Source organism: Erithacus rubecula, assembly GCF_903797595.1.
Source record: "Erithacus rubecula genome assembly, chromosome: 2".
Lineage (NCBI taxonomy): Eukaryota > Metazoa > Chordata > Aves > Passeriformes > Muscicapidae > Erithacus > Erithacus rubecula.
In genome coordinates, this window is record NC_136685.1 from 101,279,986 (window position 1) to 101,303,540 (window position 23,555).

At 42.1% G+C, this 23,555-nt stretch overlaps 2 protein-coding genes across 7 annotated transcripts in view; both read right to left on the reverse strand.

Moving 5' to 3' along the window:
• Positions 1-4,482, reverse strand: part of SOS1 (SOS Ras/Rac guanine nucleotide exchange factor 1) — a 43,230-nt gene extending 38,748 nt beyond the window's left edge. The window contains 1 exon segment of the mRNA XM_079298842.1: positions 4,093-4,482. Within this exon segment, the coding sequence (XP_079154968.1) occupies positions 4,093-4,179 (87 nt within the window). The 5' untranslated portion in view covers positions 4,180-4,482.
• A 5,160-nt stretch (positions 4,483-9,642) lies between these two features.
• MAP4K3 (mitogen-activated protein kinase kinase kinase kinase 3) overlaps positions 9,643-23,555 on the reverse strand; it is a 64,242-nt gene continuing 50,329 nt past the window's right edge. For 2 of the 6 annotated variants that reach the window (XM_079299049.1, XM_079299046.1), the window contains 9 exons: positions 23,370-23,487; positions 21,496-21,554; positions 19,548-19,651; positions 18,652-18,823; positions 16,532-16,600; positions 16,323-16,415; positions 14,658-14,728; positions 12,187-12,242; positions 9,643-10,095 (listed from right to left, as the gene is read on the reverse strand). In XM_079299049.1, the coding sequence (XP_079155175.1) occupies positions 10,008-10,095; positions 12,187-12,242; positions 14,658-14,728; positions 16,323-16,415; positions 16,532-16,600; positions 18,652-18,823; positions 19,548-19,651; positions 21,496-21,554; positions 23,370-23,487 (830 nt within the window). In that variant the 3' untranslated portion in view covers positions 9,643-10,007. The remainder of the gene's footprint in view (positions 10,096-12,186; positions 12,243-14,657; positions 14,729-16,322; positions 16,416-16,531; positions 16,601-18,651; positions 18,824-19,547; positions 19,652-21,495; positions 21,555-23,369; positions 23,488-23,555) is intronic. The other 4 variants (XM_079299051.1, XM_079299048.1, XM_079299050.1 and 1 more) reach the window with 3 other exon arrangements.

The following is a 23,555-nucleotide window of genomic DNA, read 5'->3' on the forward strand; positions in this document are numbered from 1 at the left end:
CAACATATCCTTTCTTTATTTTCCCTCAAGAACTAAAAACCCACTGACAAGCTTATCACTAAATACTCCAGGACAAAGTACTTTATGTACACCTTGCATTGATGAGTGCAAGCTTTATCTTCTACTCTTGTACATCTCTGTTGATATGTGGTAATCCTGACCACGTTTTTTTTACCTTGATCAACTAAAAATACAGTAAACCAAATCAAATACAAATGTCTTGCCAGCACTCTTCAGCAACAATTCATCAAGGATGCAGGACTCAGATTTTTTACTAACGTTTCTGCTGATGTCTCAGAAGGGCAGTCGTATTACACTGCTCCACTGAGCAGGTGAAAAAAATCATGCAGTAAAGACTTGAACTGTAGGAAGTTCTTAACTTTATCCTCCACAGCCATCAGAAGAACAGAAGACCCAAAGAAATTAAGAAAGCTCTACATCTTGTGTGAAGCAATGCTGAGAGTAAGAAGTGCCATTCTGACTAGCAAGTGGTAACTGGTTTGTCACCAACTTGAAGAGCCAGGTAATTAAAAATCAGGTAGAAATATCTTTGTCAGCAACAGCTTCCTGAGAACTTTGTAGTGACTGAAGCAGCTTTTCCCATGTCTTTCACTCCAGGAAAGGTGCAGATGATTGACCAGACAACACATGGAGTCCCTGGAAGCATGCTGTCTGAACACTTTCCTTAACTGAGGAAACAAATCCCTTCAGCTGCCAAGCCACACCAGTCCAATCATTCTGACCACAATAAGTTCCAGCAGTACCCTTGGGTCATTGCTCAACTGATTCAAAACAACTTGAGGCATGCAAACAGCAGAACATTCTTTTGTTTTCTCCATTATCAAATGGCTTAAGGTATCCATCAGTAGGTTTGACAAGATTCCTACTGCAAAAACCAATGGATCAGGGAACAAGTGCATCATACACATGCAGAGAAATTCTGACTCCATGAACAAGTTATACCAACGAGATGAAGCCGTAAGGAATGATGTACAAGAAAACTATCCAAAAGGTTATGACCATAATGAAGTGTGTAAATTCACCAGCAGAGGAACACTGGTGCTGGAAGAGGCATCATATAGCAGCTGTCACTCCTGAGTCTGTTTTCCAAGGTGGATTTAAAGCTGTGTATCTCTGTCTCCAGGTACCCGAAACCTCTGGTGTTTCAAATGTTGTGAATCCTTCATCTTCAGCATCTCCCACCATCTGACCTTCTGTCCATCCTTGCAATTACAATTTCAGGCACCTGTTGTTATTCTTTCTTCCTTCCTTTTCTTGTACCTCATCACCATGATTACTGCCTTTTTCAGCAAACAAAGATCCCTGCAACACTAGTCTTTTGCAGCTTCAAAATAACCGTGACCACGCAGAGAAGAATCTCAGTTGACATAATTTTCTTCCTAATTGAGTGCACTGGAGTCTATCTTGACAGCATCTGAAGAAGAATCAGAAGAAAAGGGATTACATTATGATCTCAATGGTACAAGAGAAAATACAGCTCTACTGCTAAGGATCATATCCAATGAAACACAAAGCACAGTCTCCTGAGAATTGCCTGATGTAGGAAGAGATTTACTCTCACTCTATATTCTTGGGTTTGCTGATTGATAAAAAATAGAATCAAAATAATCCATTGGGAAAAAGAAAGCTATTTGCAGTGATTCAATAACACCCATTTTTAAAAAAAGTGATCCCGAGGCTGTAGTTCGAGCTCTGCATTAGAAGCCAACTCACAGTTACAAAAGGGCAATGGTATTTTAATGATTCAGTCCACGTGTGGCAGTTTTCCCCGAGAGCTGCAAACACTCTGTCCTGGTATATGTGCTCTTACAATGTTAACTAAAAAGCCACTCTCCTCAGTGGACCTATTAATTCAACACAGGTCTCCACAAACTATTAAGTCTAATTTCCAGCTGTGCAGGAAATCATCAGAATTCTGCCTCTACAGCTGGCTGGTTTCAGGCGGAGTTCAGCTGCTGTCACTACCTTAGAATGAGTGACAGCATCTGGTCAGCTAAGGGAGAAGTGAATGAAAGATTCTCCACTAGCAACAACGGGACATGCATGAGCTTCCAAAAAATCTAACTCCCACTGAGACAGCAATGCTCTGGCAATTCAGCAAAGCCACAAGGCACCAGTTTCCCTCCAGGACAGTCCTGTTCTTTGACCCCATCGGGAAATGCTGCCACCCTCTCCATTTTACCAGTCCAACGTGCTGGCCTGTAGGTGCAGCTCAGGTCTTTGGGGAGCTACCCAAGGGGTCACTGACTGCAATGCTGCAGTGTTGCACCTGCCTTATGAACCATGAGAGATGATTATCAAGGCAAGTTCATGGGTTTACCTTCCACCTGTGATACATTCATTACCTTATGGGCCTTTATCAGGGCAAAACACTCTGCTCAAAACTATCTGTACCTCTATTACATTACGAAAATACATGACACTGTTTCTCCATTAATGAAGAAGCCAATAAGATAATAATTCAACATCTTGATGTGTCATTCAGTTTTCCTGTAACTCAAGCATTTGGCTCTTCAGTAAAGCTGGCGGCAATGTAGACAGATTCTTTATTTCCATTTTTACAAAAATAGTAGTAGCAAGAAGAAAAACCCAAGAGAAGGTACAAAACAGGTGGTGATCTCATGAAAAGCTGAGGTTAAAAGAATCAGCACCTGCCAGACAGTTACAAGTTTCAGTTTGAAGCCTTCAGAACTAACTGCACCTGCCTCCTGTCACCCTTCTGCCCACAAAGAGAAACAGAGCAGAGAACAACAAATCAAGACAACTATACCTTTGCAGGGCCAACTCGTCATACTTGGTAGCTTGTCCTCGTTGGCCTTTTCCGCTGACCTCAGATTTCAGAGTTCCTTTTCCCACTGCAGAATCCATCCAATCCTTCAGGAAGCATCTTTAATGCTGGGTGACTTCACGAAAGGCTTGTCCACTGGGAACAAATCTGGCACTTCAGATGTCACAAGTTATTCCAGAGTTTTAACACTCACTCACTTTGACTCCTCACTCTGCGTACTCCAGTTGTCAGCAATGAGACTCCTTTCAAATCTGACAAACATCTGCTCCACCATGGAATAAACCATCCTCCAAAGAAACAAGCTCCCTGTGGTTGGGACCTTGGGTAGCTCCAGTTTCCAAGCAGGCTTCAAGGTGGATGGGTGTCCCAGTGCTCGCAAGCACCACAAGTGAGCCGTGTGGTCAGTGCTGAAGTTTCAAGGAAACAACTATCCAGGGACAAGACATTACCAGCATGTGCTAGGGATGAGACAAGCAAAAAGATTTCCAAGAACTGGACAAAGCCACACAGTGCTGGAGACCTCAAGAGCGTGCCCACAGAGAGGCAGTACATGGCAAGAGGAAATTAGGAAGAAACACTGCATGGGTACAACTGCAGCACCTGAGACCTCTCAAGCAGCCCCAGGAGGGAGCCTTTCAGGCAGAAGTTGCAGCTGATCACTGTAACTAGACAATAACTCAGAAAATGTTGCCGTGCATGACTAAACCATGTGAAGTTCTGCAATCTGAAGCCAGTTCAAGTAACAGTTTTTTAAGTCTTCTACTTTCTGGGTTCAGACTGCAAAAGTGGAAGACGAGCCCTTACCACTTTTTCCTCTCTTCCGAATAAATTCTTTCCAAGCCACAGGCACAAGCCTCACTATCCTAAAGGAGCAAGACTTGCTAGCTTGTCCTGATTAAGCCTTTTCAGCAAAAAAAGTATTTAAACTAAGAGAAAGTTAACTAAAAGCCATTAGACACAAACACTAATTAACCACAATTCTCTCAGAAGCTGCTCATAACAATCCCCCTAAACTCCCGGTCGTGTCACCAAAGAAGACCGGCAGAAACCCGCAGCAGCACCAGGTGCGCCCCTCGGGGACGAGGGGAGCCGGGACTCGGTTGTCCATCACACGGGTGCTATCCTCACGGCTCCGTCTGTCAGAGCATCTGCACCCGCCGAGGGGCCGACCCCCGGCAGCCCCAGGGCCGCTCCCGGAGCGCGGGGAGCCCCGCGGCCTGCCCGGTGCCCAGCCCGACCCCGCGGCCGGGCCCCCGGGGCGCGGGCACCCGGCCGCCCCTCACCTTCTTGAGGGCGGGCACCAGCAGCCCCCGCCACTTGGGCGCGTTCTCCTCGCTGAAGAACTCGTAGAGCAGCGGCTGTGCCTGCATGGTGCCACCGGGGCGGGCCGGTCGGGCCGGGAGCCGCGCGGGAGGGGAGGGAGGGGAGGGCCGGCGGCACTCAGCGGGAGCCGCGGCGCTCCCCCGCCGCCGGCGGGGGCGGCAGGCCCGCAGCGGCGGGGGGGGGCGGCGGCTGCCGCATTCCCCGCCCCGGCTCGTGGGGGTGGCCGCGGGGGCGGCGGGGGGGGCGCGCGCGGCGGGACGGGGGTCGCGCGCGGGCCGCGAGGGGCGGGGTCGGAGCGCGAGCGCCGCCGCCTCCCCCGGTCCCGTCCTCGCCCGCTCCGTCGGCGGCCGCGGCGCATGCGCGGAGCGGCGGCGCCCCGCACCCCCCGCGCCTGCGCCCCGCCACGCGCGGTCCCGGCCTTCCTGGCGGAAGTGACGCAAAGGCGGGGCGGGCTCGCTCGCCCCCTGGCGGCGGGAGGGTGAGTGGGCGCCCCCTGGGTTCGCTGGCATCTGGGACACGCGGGGGCGGATATTGAGTGTTACCACGCACCACTTACAGAATTGTTATAGATAATAAAGAGATTAAGCCGAATTAAGTATAACAAAAAATAAACGATAATGTATTTCCTGACCGGGATACGGTCCACGACAGCCACAATAGTAAGGCACAATTCCGAGCCCTGGGTCAGCGCCGGGTGAACACACACTGATCCGAGCTCCACGTCTTCGGATCCCCCAGATCCGCTTTGGTTACCCCGTTTTCATACAATTTTTCTTGCCCGGAGCGGGGTGTCATTACGCATATTCATGAGTTTTTCTTTCACTGAATTGGGCTGGACAAAACCATGTTGTGGGAGACGATGAATTCTGATGAAGGCAGGTTCTGGCTTTCGGGGAAGGTGGTATTGAGATGTAACTTGCCGGTCTTAGTTTACAGGAAATAGGGCATTCATCTTTTTCCCCATGGCTCTGGTTATCTTAGTCATGGGTGCTTATCGGGTTCTCATTGCTTGGGTGTTCCTGGACAGAGCCATCTCCGCTTCGGCTAGTTCCATTTAGTTGTTAATCTGGGCTGCCTTGCTGTTGTTGGATCTTACAATGATGTGATGAAGCAATCTGTGTCCTTTTTGTCTGTGGTCCTTTTTTTGGTTTCTGAGCTTTTTTTTTTTTTTTTTTTTTTTTTTTGTTCGTACAACATTGCTTATTCTACATTGTTGTACAACTTTACATGAGTTACATTATATCATATATCACCTGGAGTCTGTGCTGGGCCAGTCTTGTTCAATATTTTTATTCATTATATGGATGAGGGTATTGAGCCTTTCATTGACAAAGTTGCAGATGTCACTAAGCTGGGAACAAGTGTTCATGTGGTGGGAGGTAGGAGGGCTCTGCAGAGCGACCTGCAATGGTTGGATGGATGGGCAGAGTCCAATGGGATGAAGTTTAATCAGTCCAAGTGCTGAGTCCTGCATTTTGGCCACAATAACCCCCTGCAGTGCTATAGGCCGGGGACAGTGTGGCTGGACAGTGCTCAGGCAGAAAGGGACGTGGGGGCACTGACTGACTGACTGACTGACTGACTGAATGTGAGCCAGCAGTGTGCCCTGGTGGCCAACAAGGTCGATGACCCCTGGCCTGTATCAGGAACAGTGTGGCCAGCAGGAGCAGGGAGGTCATTCTTCCCCTGTACTCCGCACTGGTGAGGTACACCTCGAGTGCTGTGTCCAGTTCTGTCCCCTCAGTTCAGGGAGGACCTTGAGACACTTGAGTGCATCCAGAGGAGGGAACAAGGCTGGTGAGGAGCTTGGAACACAAACCCTGTGAGGAGTGACTGAGGGAGATGGGGTTGTTCAGCCTGGAGAAAAGGAAACTCAGAGTGACCTTAACACTCTCTACAACTCCCTGAAAGGTGGTTGTAGGCAGGTGGGAGTCGGTCTGTTTCTCCAGGCAGCAACTGACAGAACAAGAGGACACAGTCTTAAGCTACACCAAGGGAAATGTAGGTTGGATATTACGAAATTTTTTTTTACAGAAAGGGTGATAAAATATTGGAATTGTTTGCCTGGGGAGGTGGTGGAGTCACCATCTCTGGATGTGTTTTAAAAAAAGACTGATGTGGCACTCGGTGCCATGGTTTAGTTGAGGTGTTGGGCTGGGTTGGGCTCAATGGTCTTGGAGGTCTCTTTCAACCTAGTGATTCTGTGTGTGTGTGTGTGTGTCTGTCCAGGACACACAGGAATGGATTCAGCTGAGACAAGAAGTTGGACAAAAATTCCAGGAGGCCTTGTGTGGATGGACAAGGAGCTCCTGGATAAGCTCAGACACTAAGAGGAGGCCAATGGAGAGCAGAAGCAGGAGCTGTAGCCTAGCAGGAATATAGAGATTTCTGAGCAGCCAAGGATCAGGTTAGAGGAGACAAAACTCTGAGAGAATTAAATGTGGACAGGGACACCAAGGACAAAAGAAAAGCTTCTGCAGGTATGTAAGTGATAAAAGAACCACTATGAAAAAAGAGACCCTCTCTAGAAGGAAAGGGGACACCTGATTACCAAGACAAGGCAGAGGTGCTCAGTGACTGTTTTGCTCCTGCCTGCACCAGGCAGTGCTCCAGCCTCACTGCTGAATTGCAGAAGGGAAAGGCAGGGCCTGGGAGTCTGGTGAATCACCTGCTGGAGAAGGTTGGATTCAAGGCCATCTAAAACACCTAAAGGTGCTCAAGTCCATGGCACCTGATGAGATGTATCCACATGTCCTGAAGGAACTGGTGTCTCCCTCCCCAGACAAATTTCTACAGCTTCCTCTACACCACTCATAGATGACACAGGCCATCCTATATTTTAGCTGTGTTTCCTTGGAGGGAAGCAAGAGGTTTGGGCACACTCCCTATTTTTACCAACTGTTTTCCCATGCAGTCCTTCAACACCCAGGAGGGTTACTGTAAAGCTGAACCCTGTGGGGTGTAAGAAAAGTCTCCTGCCTGGGGGACACATCCCCCCCACCTGTGCTCACAGCATTGCTGGGGTCCCCCAGCCCCCCATGGTAAAGCTACAGGCAGCCAGCACTGTGCTTCACCTTGTGCAGCCCTTGCTTTCAGTTAAGGGCTGTGGGATGCAGAATATGAATCGGAACCCCCTCTTTTTTATGTCATCGGATCCACTTTCTGACACAGACAGGCAGCACTGCACAGAGAGATGGGCAAGACAAAAGCAGTGTTCATTCCCCTGTGATCCCAGCTTCCAGGAGCACTTCCCCAACACACAATGCCACTGCTTTGTTTGTTCCCTGTAAGAAGGTTCAGTTTGGCTCAGGCCCGTGCTCAGCCCCTGCACTGATCATATTTGGCTGGTGAGTGCCTGATCCTGTAGTCACATCAACTCTCCTACCTGCCAGCAGCTTGGACCAATTGCCAGGAGCCAGCATGGAAGGGACTAGGAGGAAGAAAAGGGAAGCACAGAGGTGGAGCTATGTTCATCATCCATTGCAGAGGCTTTGTTGTAACCTCGTGGGTGTGATTTCCTGGCTCTGACTGGGCTCCCATCAGTCAGCCACACACTGATCCCAATCCTACACCAGGATCCTAGTCATAAGCTCCTACTAAGCATGGCTCAAGAGAATTTTAGTTCAATGCAACTCCAGTCTAGCAAAGGAGACCTTTTGATTTACCAGACACCAAGGCTCCTGGGCTCAGCTGTCAGCAGAGTAGGCAAGCAGCTTGAAATGAAAGACAGTTTTGTGGCACAAACCCCAAATCCTACAACAGGACAATTCCTCAAGAAAGCAGGAACCCTTCACTTCTTACCTTTGAGGCTGGAGAACAGCATGGGAAAAGCAAAACTCTCCTAATTTTACCAACAGACTAGAAACATGCCTGTCATAGTAAAATGCTCCCTTCTTCCCACATACCACTACACTATACTGTCCTCTTTATTTTTAGCCCTTCCAGCTGCATGCTTGTAGCAAAAATACCCAAGCAGAGTAAAAACCAATAGCCCTTAGTTTCTGGTGCCCATAATTCAGCAATGGCCTGAGAAATTTGGCCCCAGCTGCTGCAGAACAGCACATCAGCTGTAGAGCACTTTGTTAAATCTGAGCTGAGTTTCTGCATATCCAAGTGAGGAACAGTCCACAGGGGGCAGGATGGAAATCCCCCTTGGGGATTTCACAAGGGTGCTGTGAAATGCAACTTCTCAACTTTTCTGGGAATTCAGCTGCTCAGCAGTGGGGCTTGTGCAAACACCTCTCCCCCCACAGGGTGAGCTGAGGCACACACAGGGTGGAATTTGGAAAGACTTAGCTCAAATCCACACATCCACTGCCCAAAGGGTATTGATGCCAACCCAAACTGAGTGGAGCTCCAGCAACCTCTGTTCATACATTCATAGATGCCCAGCTTCTGTGTTTGGCACAACCATTTAATAGCAGAATTGAAAACTCAGTATGTTCCATTTTAGTCTTATGTGGAAAATCAGTGCAGGTGATAATCTAATTGTACAACAGCATGTTAAAAAAATTTATTTTACATTATATACATTAGGGAACATATTTCAAAGCATTACCCATCACAACAATAACGCAGGCCATAAATCACTTTTAATTTAGTTTGGTTTTAGTGTATATTACCACAATAAAATATAAAGAACATATACAAAAAAAAGGAGTCAAATGTGTGCATTTTGCTTAACTTGGCATTTACACACTCCATTGGAAAATAGCAATCAAAAATACTTCTGATCAAAACTAAGTTCCCGTGATGCGTAGTAACCATTGTATTGTTTCAATGAGGTAGTAACTAAATTTTGGCCATGTGTTAACATCCTAAAATCAAGAAAAGTGTGAAAATGGTTCTAAGGCCAAAAAAAAAGTCAAAATGGCAACATCTCTGAGCCATTTCCACAATGTGGAATGTTGCTCCTTTTCATTGTGATATGAAATATTTAGTAAGACAAACAGTAATAACTATTTTTTATCATTGTATACACTAATAATTCAAACATCTATTGCAGAATTACAGCCAGGTACCACTAGTCTGGGACTGACACCCATCCATAAGGTATTCTTTTCAAGCATAGAGAAGTAATCGTAAGGAAAGTTTTAATTAAATATAAAAATACAGGTGTTTAACGGGTTTGCTTCACAAAGAAATCTACCCAAATAAACAAAAACAAACAAACAAAAAAACCCCCCAAAACAAACAAACAAACAAAAAAAAAACCAAAACAAAAACAAAAAAAAAAAAAGGAACTTTGAAGCCCAAGTCATATCCACAAAGTCACAGCTTACCTTTGTGACTAAATACATCACATCTCAATACATTGTGCAAACATGAACACCAGTGTGTTGTATTGAAATTAAAACAAGATTGTAATCTGATTACAGCCTTGGTTACAATTTCTAAAAGTTAATATTTATTTGTATTAGTAAATTACATATAATAAAATACAGTAGTGTTGCTAAATGTACTATATTTGTTTCTAGAATCCCACTTCATAATAAACACATGAGACATCCTTATAATAGTACCCCAATTTAATTTTTGCATCCTCAGTGACTTTTACATCTGTACAGGTAAGACACTTGTACTTAACAGGAGGACCTCTATCTACAGAAAGTCAGTGTTGGGCTTCAGCAAGAAGTTTCATTGAAAAATCCTGCATATGTACAAAGATTACATAACAGTAAATTAAGCACTTCTGTGGTATTATAATGCTTCTGTGTCCATACCACAAACAATTCTTGTCTTCCCCTCATGCCACAATAAATTATAAAGTAACTGAAGTGGGGTTACTGCAGCTTTTGTGCAATTCCAGCCAGTCTTGAGTGCTGCTGCAGCAGGAGTGTTCTCCTCACAGTGAGCTGCCTGCCACGTGCTGCTCTCAGTAGCTGTTCTCATGCCCTGCCAGGATATACAAATTGCTGTTGGCTGTCGGGTTGTCTGTCGGCCTGCTCTCCAGCACCACTACCCTAAGATGGAAGTTTAAAAAGCCACAATGTCAAGTGATCCTTCATTTAAAAACAGCCCAGGGTATAATTAAGTATTTTTTCCTAAAATCCATCTGGCTGGTTTGTCATTTCTCTTTCTCTAGATGCCTTTAGTCCAAAAAGCCCCTCAAACCATGCAAACCTCATGGTCTTGTCCAGACAAAGGATCCCCCACAGCCTCTCTGGGCTCCTGTTACAGTGTTGAACCATCCTCACCATCATATTTATCCCATTAATCAGCTGGAAATTCCCTTGCTGCAATGTATCCCTGTTGCCTGTCATCCTTTTAGTGAGGGCTTCTGAAAAGCACCCATCACTCCCCTGCTGGGCTTGTGCTTTCCTGGAGCTTTGCAAAGCAAACCCATTCATCAGGCTCCAGTTCTGAGAGTTGTTACTCTGCCCCTTGCCACAGGAATGACAGATAAACAAAGCTGATTCTTCTGTGAGCATTTCTAGTTAATCTCTGAGCCCATGTAACCCAATCCACAGAAACTTCCTCCAGTTCTGAAAGTCTCAGAGCCAAAAATTTATAGGCAAAGAGAATCCTAAGGAAAGAATTGCTATGTGAAGAGTTATTTCTTCTTGCCACCCAATTTTGGCCAGCATTGGAGACAAGAGACTGGGTTATGTGGGCCTGCAACTGCAAAGATCATAAGGGATATCCTAGATCAGACCTTTCTCTTCAAAGAAGGGAAATTAGCTGTCACAATTTTGCTTCACAAACTATTTAATTTTTTTTTCATCAGGCAAGAACTGCTAAAACTGCTGAACAGACCAGGATGCTCATGACTGACTTCTCCACAAGCATCCCAAAGTAAAGGCAGGGTGTGGGAAACTCAAATTCATCTCTTGTGCTTTCTTGACAGGAAAGTTTGCTTGCTGCAAAACTATGGCTCAAAAAACCTGACCTCTACTCAACGTGCTCCACAAAGGGAATGACACCTCATGCCATGAGGCAGTTCCCTGCTCATGAGGAAAAAGTATCACACAAGCTTTTGCGTAGACTGACATCAGGTTTTTTGCTTCCCAGAACAGCAGCTCCTATGAACTGGCTAGGAAAGGACTCTTGTTATTGGAAAAAAGCTTCTCAGCTCAAGCACTAAACAGGACAGAGCTGCAAGGAAAAGGGTATATGAAGAAATTGGAATTAATATTTTTGCAGTGCCAAGTCATTAAAGATTGTCTTAGACTTGAGAAACTACCAAAGCAAGCCAGAAATAGATGGGACCATATTTGGGGAAGAGGACATTTTCACAAGGCAATTTTTTTGCAATGTTGTCCTAAGATGCCATGTGGGTTTACTGCAAGTGGCGTAAGACAGAGGCAACTCTAAAGAAAAGTTAAAACCTATCTTTGCAGTTCTTGTGAATTCATTACTGGTGAAACTGTCACATCAGCATGCACTCCCCTAAAGATAAAACTGCTGCTGCTTCTGTGGCTCTTCTACTTCTGTAGAAGTACAAAGTTCAACAACAGGGCAGAGAAAGTTGAGGAAGTCAGTGACACTCCTAAAACAGCAGTTGGGTCACACAGACAGGGTGTTACTCTCCTGAAAGCAGATGTCAAGGAACAGCTACACTGGGAGCTATCAAGAGCTTTTACAAGACATGAACTGTCATTTCAAGAGAACAACTGGTAGATTTTCTCTAGATATAAGTGAGATATTTAAAATTTAAAGTATTTTTGCATTTATCTCCAGAAACAGATCTTGATGAACTACTTCAGCAGAACATTTGAAAGTAAAGATTTCACCAAGTTAAACGAAAGAATTACAATACAAAAAGGAAAACACTTCTGGAGATTGTGGTTGCAGCCAAGTAAGAGCTTCTTGCATGGCTTAGTACTTCTGGAAGCCCACAAACTCCTTTAGAAGTGTGGTTTTTTTTTTTTTTTTTTTTTTTTTTTAATTAAAAAAATAATAAAGCAAATGACTGGAACATAGATATGTACACAAAGGAATGTCGAAGATGCCTAAAAAGAATTTGCAAGAAACAAGGAAAAAGAACTTCTGCAAGGTAGGAGAACACACATCATTCCTTTATTTTACCATGTCCTGTTTACTTCTCATCTTACCTGTCAGATCCCAGAAGCCTGAATATCCTTGTATTATCAGAAATTTCTTGTGTTATCTAGGCAATAAAAATAAATATTTACATGTTAAGAACACAAGTGTTTTCATTTTTTTAAACATCAGTCAAGAGAAAAGAATTGACTGTGACTGATGTTACCAACTGACTGCCAATTAAAATCCAATAGATATTATAATGCAACTGTCACTTTTAACTAAGATAGTAAAGTTTTCTGTAATTCCTCCCACATTACATGAATTCCTCTGGTAGTAACTGCAAGCACAACAGTGGGGCTCAGCTTGGTACTTGAGTAACCACTGCAATTCTCTTTACAGCTGTGACTGAAAGAGATAGGGTGCAATTAACATCACTCTAGAGTGGATATCCAAAAATGGGTGAGGCAAATCACACATAAAACACATTTTGTTGAAATGCTGAATTATAGTAAGAATGCACTAAGTTCATATTCTGAAAACTTCAGCAGAGAAACAAATCTAATCTGTGATACTTATGTCCACTGCAAAAAGAAAACAATCTTTTGACATTTCAGACAAGTGCAACAGACCTATGTGGTATGCTGGTGAATTGTACTTATGTGATACATCTTTATGATCATATGAATATCAAAGCACCCAGAAAAACCATCATGTTCATCAATAAAGTCAACCAAAGCCCACTGTACATGCCAAATGGTATTTAGTCACTTTGTGAACAGGCAGCACTTTACAAAGCTTCTCTTCTACACAGCTAAATTTCACACTCTTGGGGAAAGTAGACATTCTGATCTCCTTCCCAGATCCTAGTAATGTTAGGTGTCCTAGTGAAATCACTTCTGGTGCAGAGAACTTAGAAGAAAATTTTAATTCACAGCAATGAAATCCTTCACTTTTCTAAGAAAATTAATTTCTGCTTTCTGTGAGGCTAAGGCTGTACAATCTTCGCCCAAATTTTGAGCTTCTTGTGTCAGAATTCACAGTTCCCTCTTTCGTTTTTCACACTAGATCAAACCACTGTGGAAGATCACAGCTGTGGAAGGAAAACTTAGCAAGCAGCTCAAGTAATCCTCAATTATGACAACTGCACTAGAATAGGGAATCTGAACTAACAAAGTCTTCAAAGAAAAAATGTTGCAAGTTAAGTCAGTCAGCTTTTTTTCCCATGCAACAACTTCCTACCTATTATGTAGTATAAAATTCCACACAAGTAACAAATATGGTCAAGACCTGAGCCTGGCACTGAAGGCTTTTCATATTACAGCAGAAAATAAGTTTATTTCTTTTAACAGCTGCAGCTAGTGGGATAGCCAGAAGAGATAAGAAATTTCAAAAGGCCCAAAAGCTTACCCTAGACATGTTCTACAGAGAAAAAAATTTAGGTGGCTTGCTTTCTTGTCAACAGCCCAGTTCTGCTTTCAGTTCTTCATTTAGGATCTGGCTTTGGCTTCACAGCAACAAAGTAAGCCACTGTCCCTGATGCTTGGCATAAACAACAAAATGCATGCCTTTGGGCTGCAGCACCCTGGGACATGGCCTCTCCCAGCTGGAGCAGAGCCACTGAGTACCAACAGGTAGAGTAATGCACAAATGCCACAATAAACGTGTACCTCAAAAATAAGAAGCACTCTGACTCCAGCCTTTGGTTCACACAGAGCAGGCTCACAAAGCCTTTGCAAGTCTGTGCTAACAGTGCAAATCAGTGTAGTGGTGGAACAATGTGGGATATCTAAGCTTGGTATAGTGTGACTGTGTGTGTACCTAAAAACACAGTTATGAGCCCAACTTCTCAGCCAATGAAACACTGATTAAACAACTGATAAAGTCTGTAAATATTCATTTATAAACAAATTAAAAGACTCATTAAATTCCTAAAAAGTATAGCATTTTCACTAACAGGTACACAAGGTTTGCAGCAAGGGAAAAGGCAGGTATTTGGGAAGGTAGTTGTAATGGTTTAGCACTAACGATAAATCACATCAAATGGGCTAAGGACTACAAGGAGATTTTAGAAAAAAAAAACAAAAAAAAACCCAAACCATGTTTAGGTCAATTTGGTATTTTTCTACTGAAGATGGAAAATATTAACTTATTTGACACTGTGACAAAAATCTAAAGTTTAGCAGTGGAACCACTAGCAAAACCCAGATTTTTGCATCCACATGTGAAAGGCTAAGGAACTGACAGTGGTATTCAAAGCAATTTAAGGTGAAGATTAGCATTACGAAGAATTAGGCTTGGATATTTTCTATGGCATCCTGGCCTAGCTTCTAGTTTCTGCTTTGCTTGTTACACATGAGGGGATTCTTGTACAGCTCCACCAATGCTTCATAGCTTATGAAACAAGCTTAGAATGAGACTCCAGCTTCTAGGTCTAACCTAGCTGAAATGTTTCACTCTTTTTCAGACAACAGCATTGTGCATTTCTCCTCCATGTGGCTTCCATGAGAAGCCAGAATTTGAAATACAATGTAGTACTCACCTCATTTGATCTGAAACTCCTTCCTTGCATGCCGTGTTTCCAGAATGCTAACACACTGTCTTGTAGACATACTAATAAGAAAGAACACTGAAATCAGTTTTGAGGCATAAAATCAACTCTTGCTTTTAAGGCCAAAAGCACAAGACTGTAGTTTAGAAATCTGTACATGTATGTTCCATTGTATGACATCCACCCACTCAGACTGCAGAATGTCTCCCAAAGAATCACTGAATCTACCTACATTATAGATTTATTTGTTTAATGAGCAGGGTTTAAAAACATTTCCACCTAACCAGAAAATGTTCTAAATGTCTAGTACTAAATGTGTCATTTTCTTTGAACAGGAAATCCTTTTAACACCTGCAGACAATATATGTGGAATTTTAACAGAAAAGTTCCAGGAGTGTCTTTGGACACTGCCAGGACAGTATAGGCCACTGGAAACTCATTTGTTACAAGCAGGGTGAGGACTACAGTACATGCAGAAATCCTAGAGCAAGAATCTTCAAGTACATTAAATCCTTCCTTCCCCTCATTCCCCACCATCAAGAGCCATAAAAGTAATACTCTCAATGGCAGTGTTTTCTTGTCCTCTTTTCTGTAGGAGGTTATCTTTGGAGGGGCTGAAACTTTAAAGTTTCTCCCCAGAAATAAACTTCCTGCAAATCCTGACGATTTTAGAACCCACTGTTCCTCTTCTTCTGGTGCTACCCTTCACCTATGCACACATCCCTCCTACCCCTCTTTCAATAGCAGGTGGTGCAAACCAGGTATGTAACTACTGGAGAATTGCCAAAATAATCAATTTTTTCTGTTTCACAAATTTAATTCTTTCAAATTCTACAGAAGAAAACATAATTTATGCAATCTGTGACATAACGCGTAATTTAGTCTTTGTGCTGCTTTATAAAAATGGACTGCACAAACACATGCAAATGAGTTAGGGATGGGTGACTCAGAGAGTTTATGTAGGTTGTGTTAAGGCATTCCTTTAGAGGGTGGAAGTTTTCATCATAGTCCCAAAACGTTTAGCTTAATCTAAGAAGACTCCAGGATTATTACTCCATTCCAACTGCTCCTAGGAAAGCACATGCTGAACCTTTCACTGAGTCTTCTCACACAAAGTGAAATGAGTGAGGTAGTGTTCCAAATGCCAAAGACTAGACAGGCAGCATATCTAATTCTTTATTGTAACATTGAACAAGCTAATCATAGATCTGAAGTTGGAAGGGACCTAAGGATCACTCAGAGCATCATCCAGATGCTGCATGAGCTCTGACAGGATTGGTCCTGTGACCACTTCTCTGGGTAGCTCAGTCTAGTGACCAATCACCCTCTCAGTGAAATGCATTTTCCTAAAATCCAACCCAAATTTTCCCATATACAGCTTCATGTAATTTTCATGTCCTTACTGCTGGTCATGACTTTTTGCCTGCCAGAGCACACTGTTGACTCATCTTCAGCTTGCTATCAATCCCAAACCCCAGATCTCTTTTCTGCAGAGCTGCTCTCCAGCCTCTCATCCCCCAGTTTGTACATACATGTGGGACTACCTCATCCCAGATGCAGAATCCACCACTTGCTCTTGTTAAATTTCATCCAGATGGTGACTGCCCAGCTCTGACCTACAGAGAAATTCAAGACTAATAATGAAACCCAGCTTACCTATTGATTCAATCTGAAAGTCAAACGTGAGCTCCGATGAGAGTTTACGGCTCGATTTTAACCTGCCTTGCAGATTCACTATTTTTATGCAGCCTAGACAATAAATAAGGATATGTTAACCAAGGATTACCTCCAATATAGAACCTAATTTGCAGACAAACAGTATGCATGCGTATGCATACATGTATTTTAGTTGATATTAAACTTACAATCCAAACACACCAAAATGGTATCTCTCTCCAGCTGTGTTACATGGACAACGCTCGTCTCTGTAGTGTCTATAAAAAAATGACAGTGTTAGTTCATAACATAAATTAGCATGAAATTTGAAATGGAAGTTCTAGAGACTGAGACATTTTGATGGGTTAGTGTGTTTTATCTACTTAAAATCATCATCTTACCAGTGACATTACTCTTCTCTTAGAGATGCATGTCCACTTATCCAACATGTTGGATGTGACAGGAAAACTGAAGCTATAATATTAAAATATGGATTTAATTCAGCCTTTTCTGAGCCATGTCACAAAAGCAATTGACATGTACATTGTTCTCCATTTATTCTCTGTTGATATAATTGAATATTGCTGTTGCGAAAAGGTAGATATATGTGACTGTCCACACTACGCTGTTTCACTGCACTTTTTTTCTGGTTTTATTTGTAAATCCTGATAGAAATTTATATACTATTACTTAATTCTTGCTGCTATTTGCAAACGTTCCCCAGATGTTCCAAAAAGAGGGGCTTATTTCCTTCTCCAAACCCTCAAAAGAAGGGCTATTTTCTTCCCTTCTGGGTTATAGCTGCAGCAGTCTCCATCACAGCAAATGGGAATTTGACCCACAAGTGATTAGTGGACATGTCAGTTCAAAAGAAGAGTATAGTTTTGGTCCATTTGTATGTTAACATTAAAGTTACATACAAAGCAGCTGTTACTAATTCTACATTACTGCCAGATTCTGTAGGCATTCTTCATATAGCAAAGAGAAATTCATAAATCCATTAGACATAAGAAATTAGACCACATTACCTAGAACACAAAAGCAGCTTCTAGTTAAAATTATAAAAAATAAAAATATGTTTGCATCATTACTCTCCTGCCAGCAGGGGACAGGAATAAGCTGATACAACAAAATTTGAGCTACAAATATAGGAGAAAACAACAACATAGACACAACACAAGAACACACAAGTAATTCAAGGAACTTAACAAAGTGTGGAAGGCACAATGCAAAAAAAGAACAGAGAAGGGATTAGTACTCTTGTATTTATGCATCATTGCAGACAATAATGAGAGAGAAATGACAACAGGACACTTCTCTTCAGTGTGTTTCTTTTATGGGCCATGTTATAAAGTCACACAGTTACAGGTAGGAATGAAAATAAAATGCACTGTCTGAAGTATGAAAGTGTGTTAATTGGCCATCCACTGCTCACTTCGGGTATTCTATGCTTTAAACTGTGACAAAATCTGATGCACTCTTCAGCATCAGGAAGGTCAGTGAGTGTCCTCCTGGTGGATACTGTTATTCTTAGTGAATTCCACAGTACATATTCATCTGGACTGGCTGCACACATTTATGCCAGCACAGAGCTATGTATAAATTCTTCATGAATCAATAAGGGATCCATGACAGGCAAAACCAAAGCTATTTATTGCTTCTGAATCTGCAAGCTATGACTAGCAATGGCTCCTTACTGCATCTAGGTTCAGGGGGCAACCTTGCAACTCCAAAAAAATAGTTCTTAGCACACTTCCTTGAGAGAATTTCTGCTGTTCAGATGGTGGCCACACTGGTGATGGGAAGGCACTTGGTTTCCTGCTAGCAGTGGTCCTAATCCTTTTTGCTTTCCATAAACACCAAAAGAATGCTCTATCTCAGCAGGAGGCTGATAATACCACTTCTAACCATAGTGGCACATTGCAGGAAACCCAAAAATCTTCCAGAGATGTCAAAAGGAATTGTTCAGCATGCAATTTTACTAGAACTTATTAAATAAAGAGAAGTCATAGTTCCAGGGTAGAGCACAAAACAGCACAGGAAGTAATAAACAGCTGCCTAATTTATGAAAATGCAAGAAACTGTAACTCCATCCTCTGCTATACCAAAAATCTCAAGGAATCAAATCAGTTCAACAAGGAGAAATATAAAAAAAATTTGCATGTGCAAGCAACTTCCATCAGATACCCCTTTAAGCAGGGAACTTACAATTATCACTTAGCTTTAATGATTTAACCATTTGCTTCCTCAGAGAAGCCTACCTTGTAGTGCTTCAGCTATAACAAAGAACAAAGAACATTTCAGAATGCAATGACAGCAGCACACAAACCTGTTTCTGTAAACCATGAAGAGGTAGAATTTGGGTTGACAGTCTCAAACTTCACCACTTGGTTGAAATCTCTTCCTCTACTGACACCAACACAAACTAAAGGGAATTCCTGCTCAGGGACTACCAGCATTTCAAACAATCTCAGTGGACAAGGTACAGGAAAATCTATGTGCTAGATGAACAAGCAAAAATAGATATTAGAAGGGAAACAAATGTAGTCTGGGTTACTATCAGATATTCAAACTGTATGGTAAATTTTATGACATATAATGTTAAGTTTGCTTCTTCAGATAACAGGAATTGATAAATACAAAGGCCTGAGTTAAGAAGCTTGGAGTGTCTCATGGCAATTCAGTTACAATAAAATAGCATGTCTTTTATCATGTGTGCCCTTTGCAGCTGCCCACAGACAACAAGAATGCTCATCACTGCTCTCCCTGGCCACTGAGCCTCTAAGCCTGCTCTTCCGGCTGATTGAGTTATAGCAGCTGTCTTTCCATAAACATGAGCCCACACTGTCTCTGTCTCTTCAGGTGATGTCAGATGAATAGGTAAGAAGCATTTCTGGGCACCTCAGTGTCAGAAAATATAGAATAAATAGTCACCTCTCTAGTATGGGAGCAAGACCACTGTTAACCCATGTCTCAGCCTGCCAGCCTCAGTTTTCTGTTGTGCAGCTGAAGGACAATGTTTGTGGAGAAAAGGGCTTGAAAGTGCATCCCAAAAACATGAACATTTATTTTGAGCCAGTTAATACATGACCCATTTAAATAGTTATTTTCAATATAACAGAAATCAAGAGAAAAGTCTAATAAATCAAGGAGGGGCTAATGCTTATTCTTAAAAAGCCACTACAAGATAACTAGAAGTCCATGTGAGAGTAATTGTAATTTTACCTTGATTAACATAAATTTTTGCATTGGTTCAACCCATTCTAACAAAACAATACTAGACTGTAGTGCTCCACAAAGGTACTTGTGGCCTGTGTAGGGATTTCTCACTGCCAAGAAAGGATAGATAATATTAGTGTAATAAACACATACAAATTATAAACAATTATCAACTATGCAAAGTCCATTCACTTTTGGAAAACAGCTACTACCCCCACTCCAATCTTTTATAGATTTAAAAAATAGCTGATTTTATACACATTTGGAGTGTCTTGGGTCTACTGTGTTGGTTTGCCTAAGCTATCTCAAAAATCACCATAAACAAGCTGTTAAAAATGGCTTTGTCTGTGACACAGTCACCCAGCAGGCAGTGAACAGCTCAGCTGCCCTTCAAGAACTGTCACAGTGAGTCTGAAATCCAGGAGCTCTGTAATTCTGATGAACACTTCCAGATCATCAGGAAACCCAGTTGAAACTGAAGAACAATAGAAGAGCAGCAAGTGTTGCTCTTCCATTGTCAGAACTCAATTAAAAACTGGCAGAGAACAATAAAGCTGCAAAATTTGGCCCTGTGAAGTTTCACAATTTCAATTCTACAATACTGACAAAATTTCACTCCTTAACCACTACCAATATTTCCTTTAAGACAAGCCAATGTTATTTTGCTCTTTGTAGAAATACATCTAAAGACCAGATTTTACTATGCAGTAAAGTGACTGTGGACCATCAGGCAATAAACAACACCCTTTAGGTAACAAACTACTACAATGAAGAACTATCCACAGAAGTGAAATATGCTGATGCTACCTCACTGCCACAGAAACTCATCAGCAATCCCATGGCACCCTAAACATCAGTACTTTATTTCATTAATCCAAGTTCTCACTTAACATCAGTCAGACTGACTGCAAAGTGCAGCAAGTAACGCTTGGTATGACCCTGAATAAGGCTGAACTCAGCAGCAGAAACCATGAAGCAATCACCAACACCTGTAAGGTGCAGAGAGAAGACCAGAAGTTCTCATCTTTTCATGCCTCCTGTGGCACTCCTGCCGCCCTGAGGTCAAAAGCACACATGTGCCAGCAGGAATGGAGGCTCAGGCCACAAAAAGTAAAACTCTTACAGACACCTTTGCTATGTTCACAAATTATCACTCACACTCCCATGCATGAAGGCTTTTAGGAGGCTGAGCTATCTCTGAATATGAAGACTCCCCTTATAATGTCAAGTACCACAGCACCCCTGCTAAATTCTGTGCTGGCAGGACAGGAATCACAGAATCACAGAGGAGCACATCACAAAGCTTCCTGGTTTATGAATAGAAACCTAGAAACATACAGGCTTCCAAATTAATTTTTCTGTCAGAAAGTCAGAGTTTTTACATACTCTGATCCCTGTCACCTCATGAGTGGCTCCCTGTATCATTCATTAACACTCAGTTGTTTTGGAGTGTTTTTAATCTACCTGCCTCCCTTTTAGAACATGTCTTAACACAGCATAGCTTTGAGACTTTGGTAGCTGGCACATAATTAAACACATTATAAAGGCTTCAGAGACAACACTGTCGTCAAGTAATTAAAAATACTCCTTTGCTTTTTATCACCCACCATTGATAACTGAAATTTCTGCTAGGAATGGAGGTGGCTTAATCCTGATGGCAACTTGTCTAAGTTTCTCCATCCATGGAGATTAGGCTCTTCTTGAAGATTGGTTCAAAATTTGACATAATTCTGCTTCTCTGCATGTCTTGTAAATTGTCTTTAAATATAAAGAGCTAAATTGGAAAAGTTGTCACTGCTTAAACCCTGAATGACCTCACAGTCTGCAAACACACAACTCCCTAACAATGACAAAAAGTCTCTTCTCCCTTTACCTCCTAAATCTGACTCAGTAATCTTAATATTGCCACCATTTGTGGTGCCCCTTGACACTTATTCTCCAGATCTTTACTTACCAACACAACACTTTTGACACCATTTAGTGTCAGGAATTTTTGTAGATACCGCAAACTTCCTGCAAAAGATAAACACAACATTACTGATCAACTAAGACTATTGAGTGAATTTTCTTTTTTGACAGTCACTGATACAAAAACACCTACCTCACCAAAAAACTAAGAAATACAAGTTTGTGTATTTCTCGTGAAATCACAGAAACAAGAATGTGAAAATTTATCAGATAAGCCAAAATGTTATTTGCTGGTAACAGGACTCAGAGTCTCTACATGGAGTAGAAGACAACAAGCACTACTGAGACCAGCCACAGTAATCTTGACAATAAAAATAACTAATTCGATGCTCTAGAAAAGATGGGAATAGATTGCAGACAGATGGTGCACTTAAAGCTACAAATTGGGAAAACAGTTGTGTAGCATTTCAAATGGAACTGTCCAGAAGTGACTGATAATGCAAAAAGACTGAACAGCATGCAAACTGAGTACTTGTCACAAATTTTCACTGGAACAAGCCATGAAAGGTTTGAAAGGAACTGCTCAAGGACACTCCAGGGAAAGAAACTGGAAAGGAGACTTATCATAGACATATTTTCTGCTACTGAATGTCTGCCCATCATGTATCATAAATTGAGGTTAGAACATTTTGCAAATGAATATACAAACCTCACAAATTACTTCAAATTCAGTTTTGCTTTGCCTTTTCTCTACCAAAACTTCTGCTTTTATCATTTTGCATGCAGCACTCATCATCACAGTATCCAGAAACTTGTTTAAGAATACACTTTATGGTCTGGTGGGAAAAAAATTATGTTCTCCTACATGCTTCAAATGCCTGTCTTCTGCTGGCTAAATGTGACTACCCTGACATCCTACAACCAGAGTTAAAAAAGGAAAACAGATTATCTAAATTAACCTCTCCTGCCTTTGAATGACTGGCTTGGCACCCACATTCAGGTTGCGCTGCATTTTTCTTGGGAAGTGACATGACTGGACAAGAAATTTTCCGAGTCCTCTGCAACTCAGGTGAGGTACCATTCCAGGTAGAATCTAGTATGATTTGCCTAGCATGATACTTGGAGTAATTATGGTTATTAGTTCACTGCTGATTCAGTCCTCAAGCCAAAGTCACCCACCAAAGTCAAATTTGGAACAGAGGAACATAACAATAGCGCAGGTAGAGAGAAGATAACAATTCAAAGCACAAATTATCTTTTAATTATTTTAGAACTTAACCTCTAAGAAGAACACAATTTTCAGACAAGTATTGCACCACTATGTTTGCAGGTAACTGAACAAGAAGCCTTTCCTGAACCCAAGCATTACATGCTAATAGTCTTTTAACAGAACCAAAGGTAGTAGAGAATCAAATTTTCTACAACACAATTTTCTAACAGAAATCCTATTCTATTTTAAGAACCAGTGTCTCACTACACTTTACGAATCAAAGATTTTTCTGCAAACTAGATTAACATTACTACCTCTTCTGCTGGGATTTGAATGTGCTACCAACTAAGGCTTGTTTGGCACTGTCCTGGTTCTGGCTAGGACAGGGTTCATTTTTGCAGCAGCCAGGAGAGGCATGGCCATGGAGTTTGTTTAGCATCAAGTACAAGCAAGATTTACCACATTGAAAAGAGATATGCCCAGAAACAGAAGGTTTCATAATCAGAAGGTAAAGGTGTACCAAAATCCATTTCTCTAACAAGAATAATTCATATCCTGATCCATTTAAATGCAGGGCTCAATCCTCTGATTAAGGCACACAAGTTATTCACTGCCATCTGTGAATGCCCCCCCCACTATTTGGTGTTCCCAGAGCTTCACAAGCATATTCTGAACTCCCAGAGTTAAGATAATCCGATATATGTATTTACCTGGGAAGTATTCGGTCAGGGAGTTTATGTGCTGGAATAGCAACAGGTAACTTTTGCATTTGCCTTGCATAATCAAAGAGTCCTGGTAGATTATGGGAATAAAGCTGAGAAGCTTTACCTGGCAATTAGAAAACAAACCACACTTCAAATACGAAACCAAGTGTTTACCAGAGTAACCACTCAAAG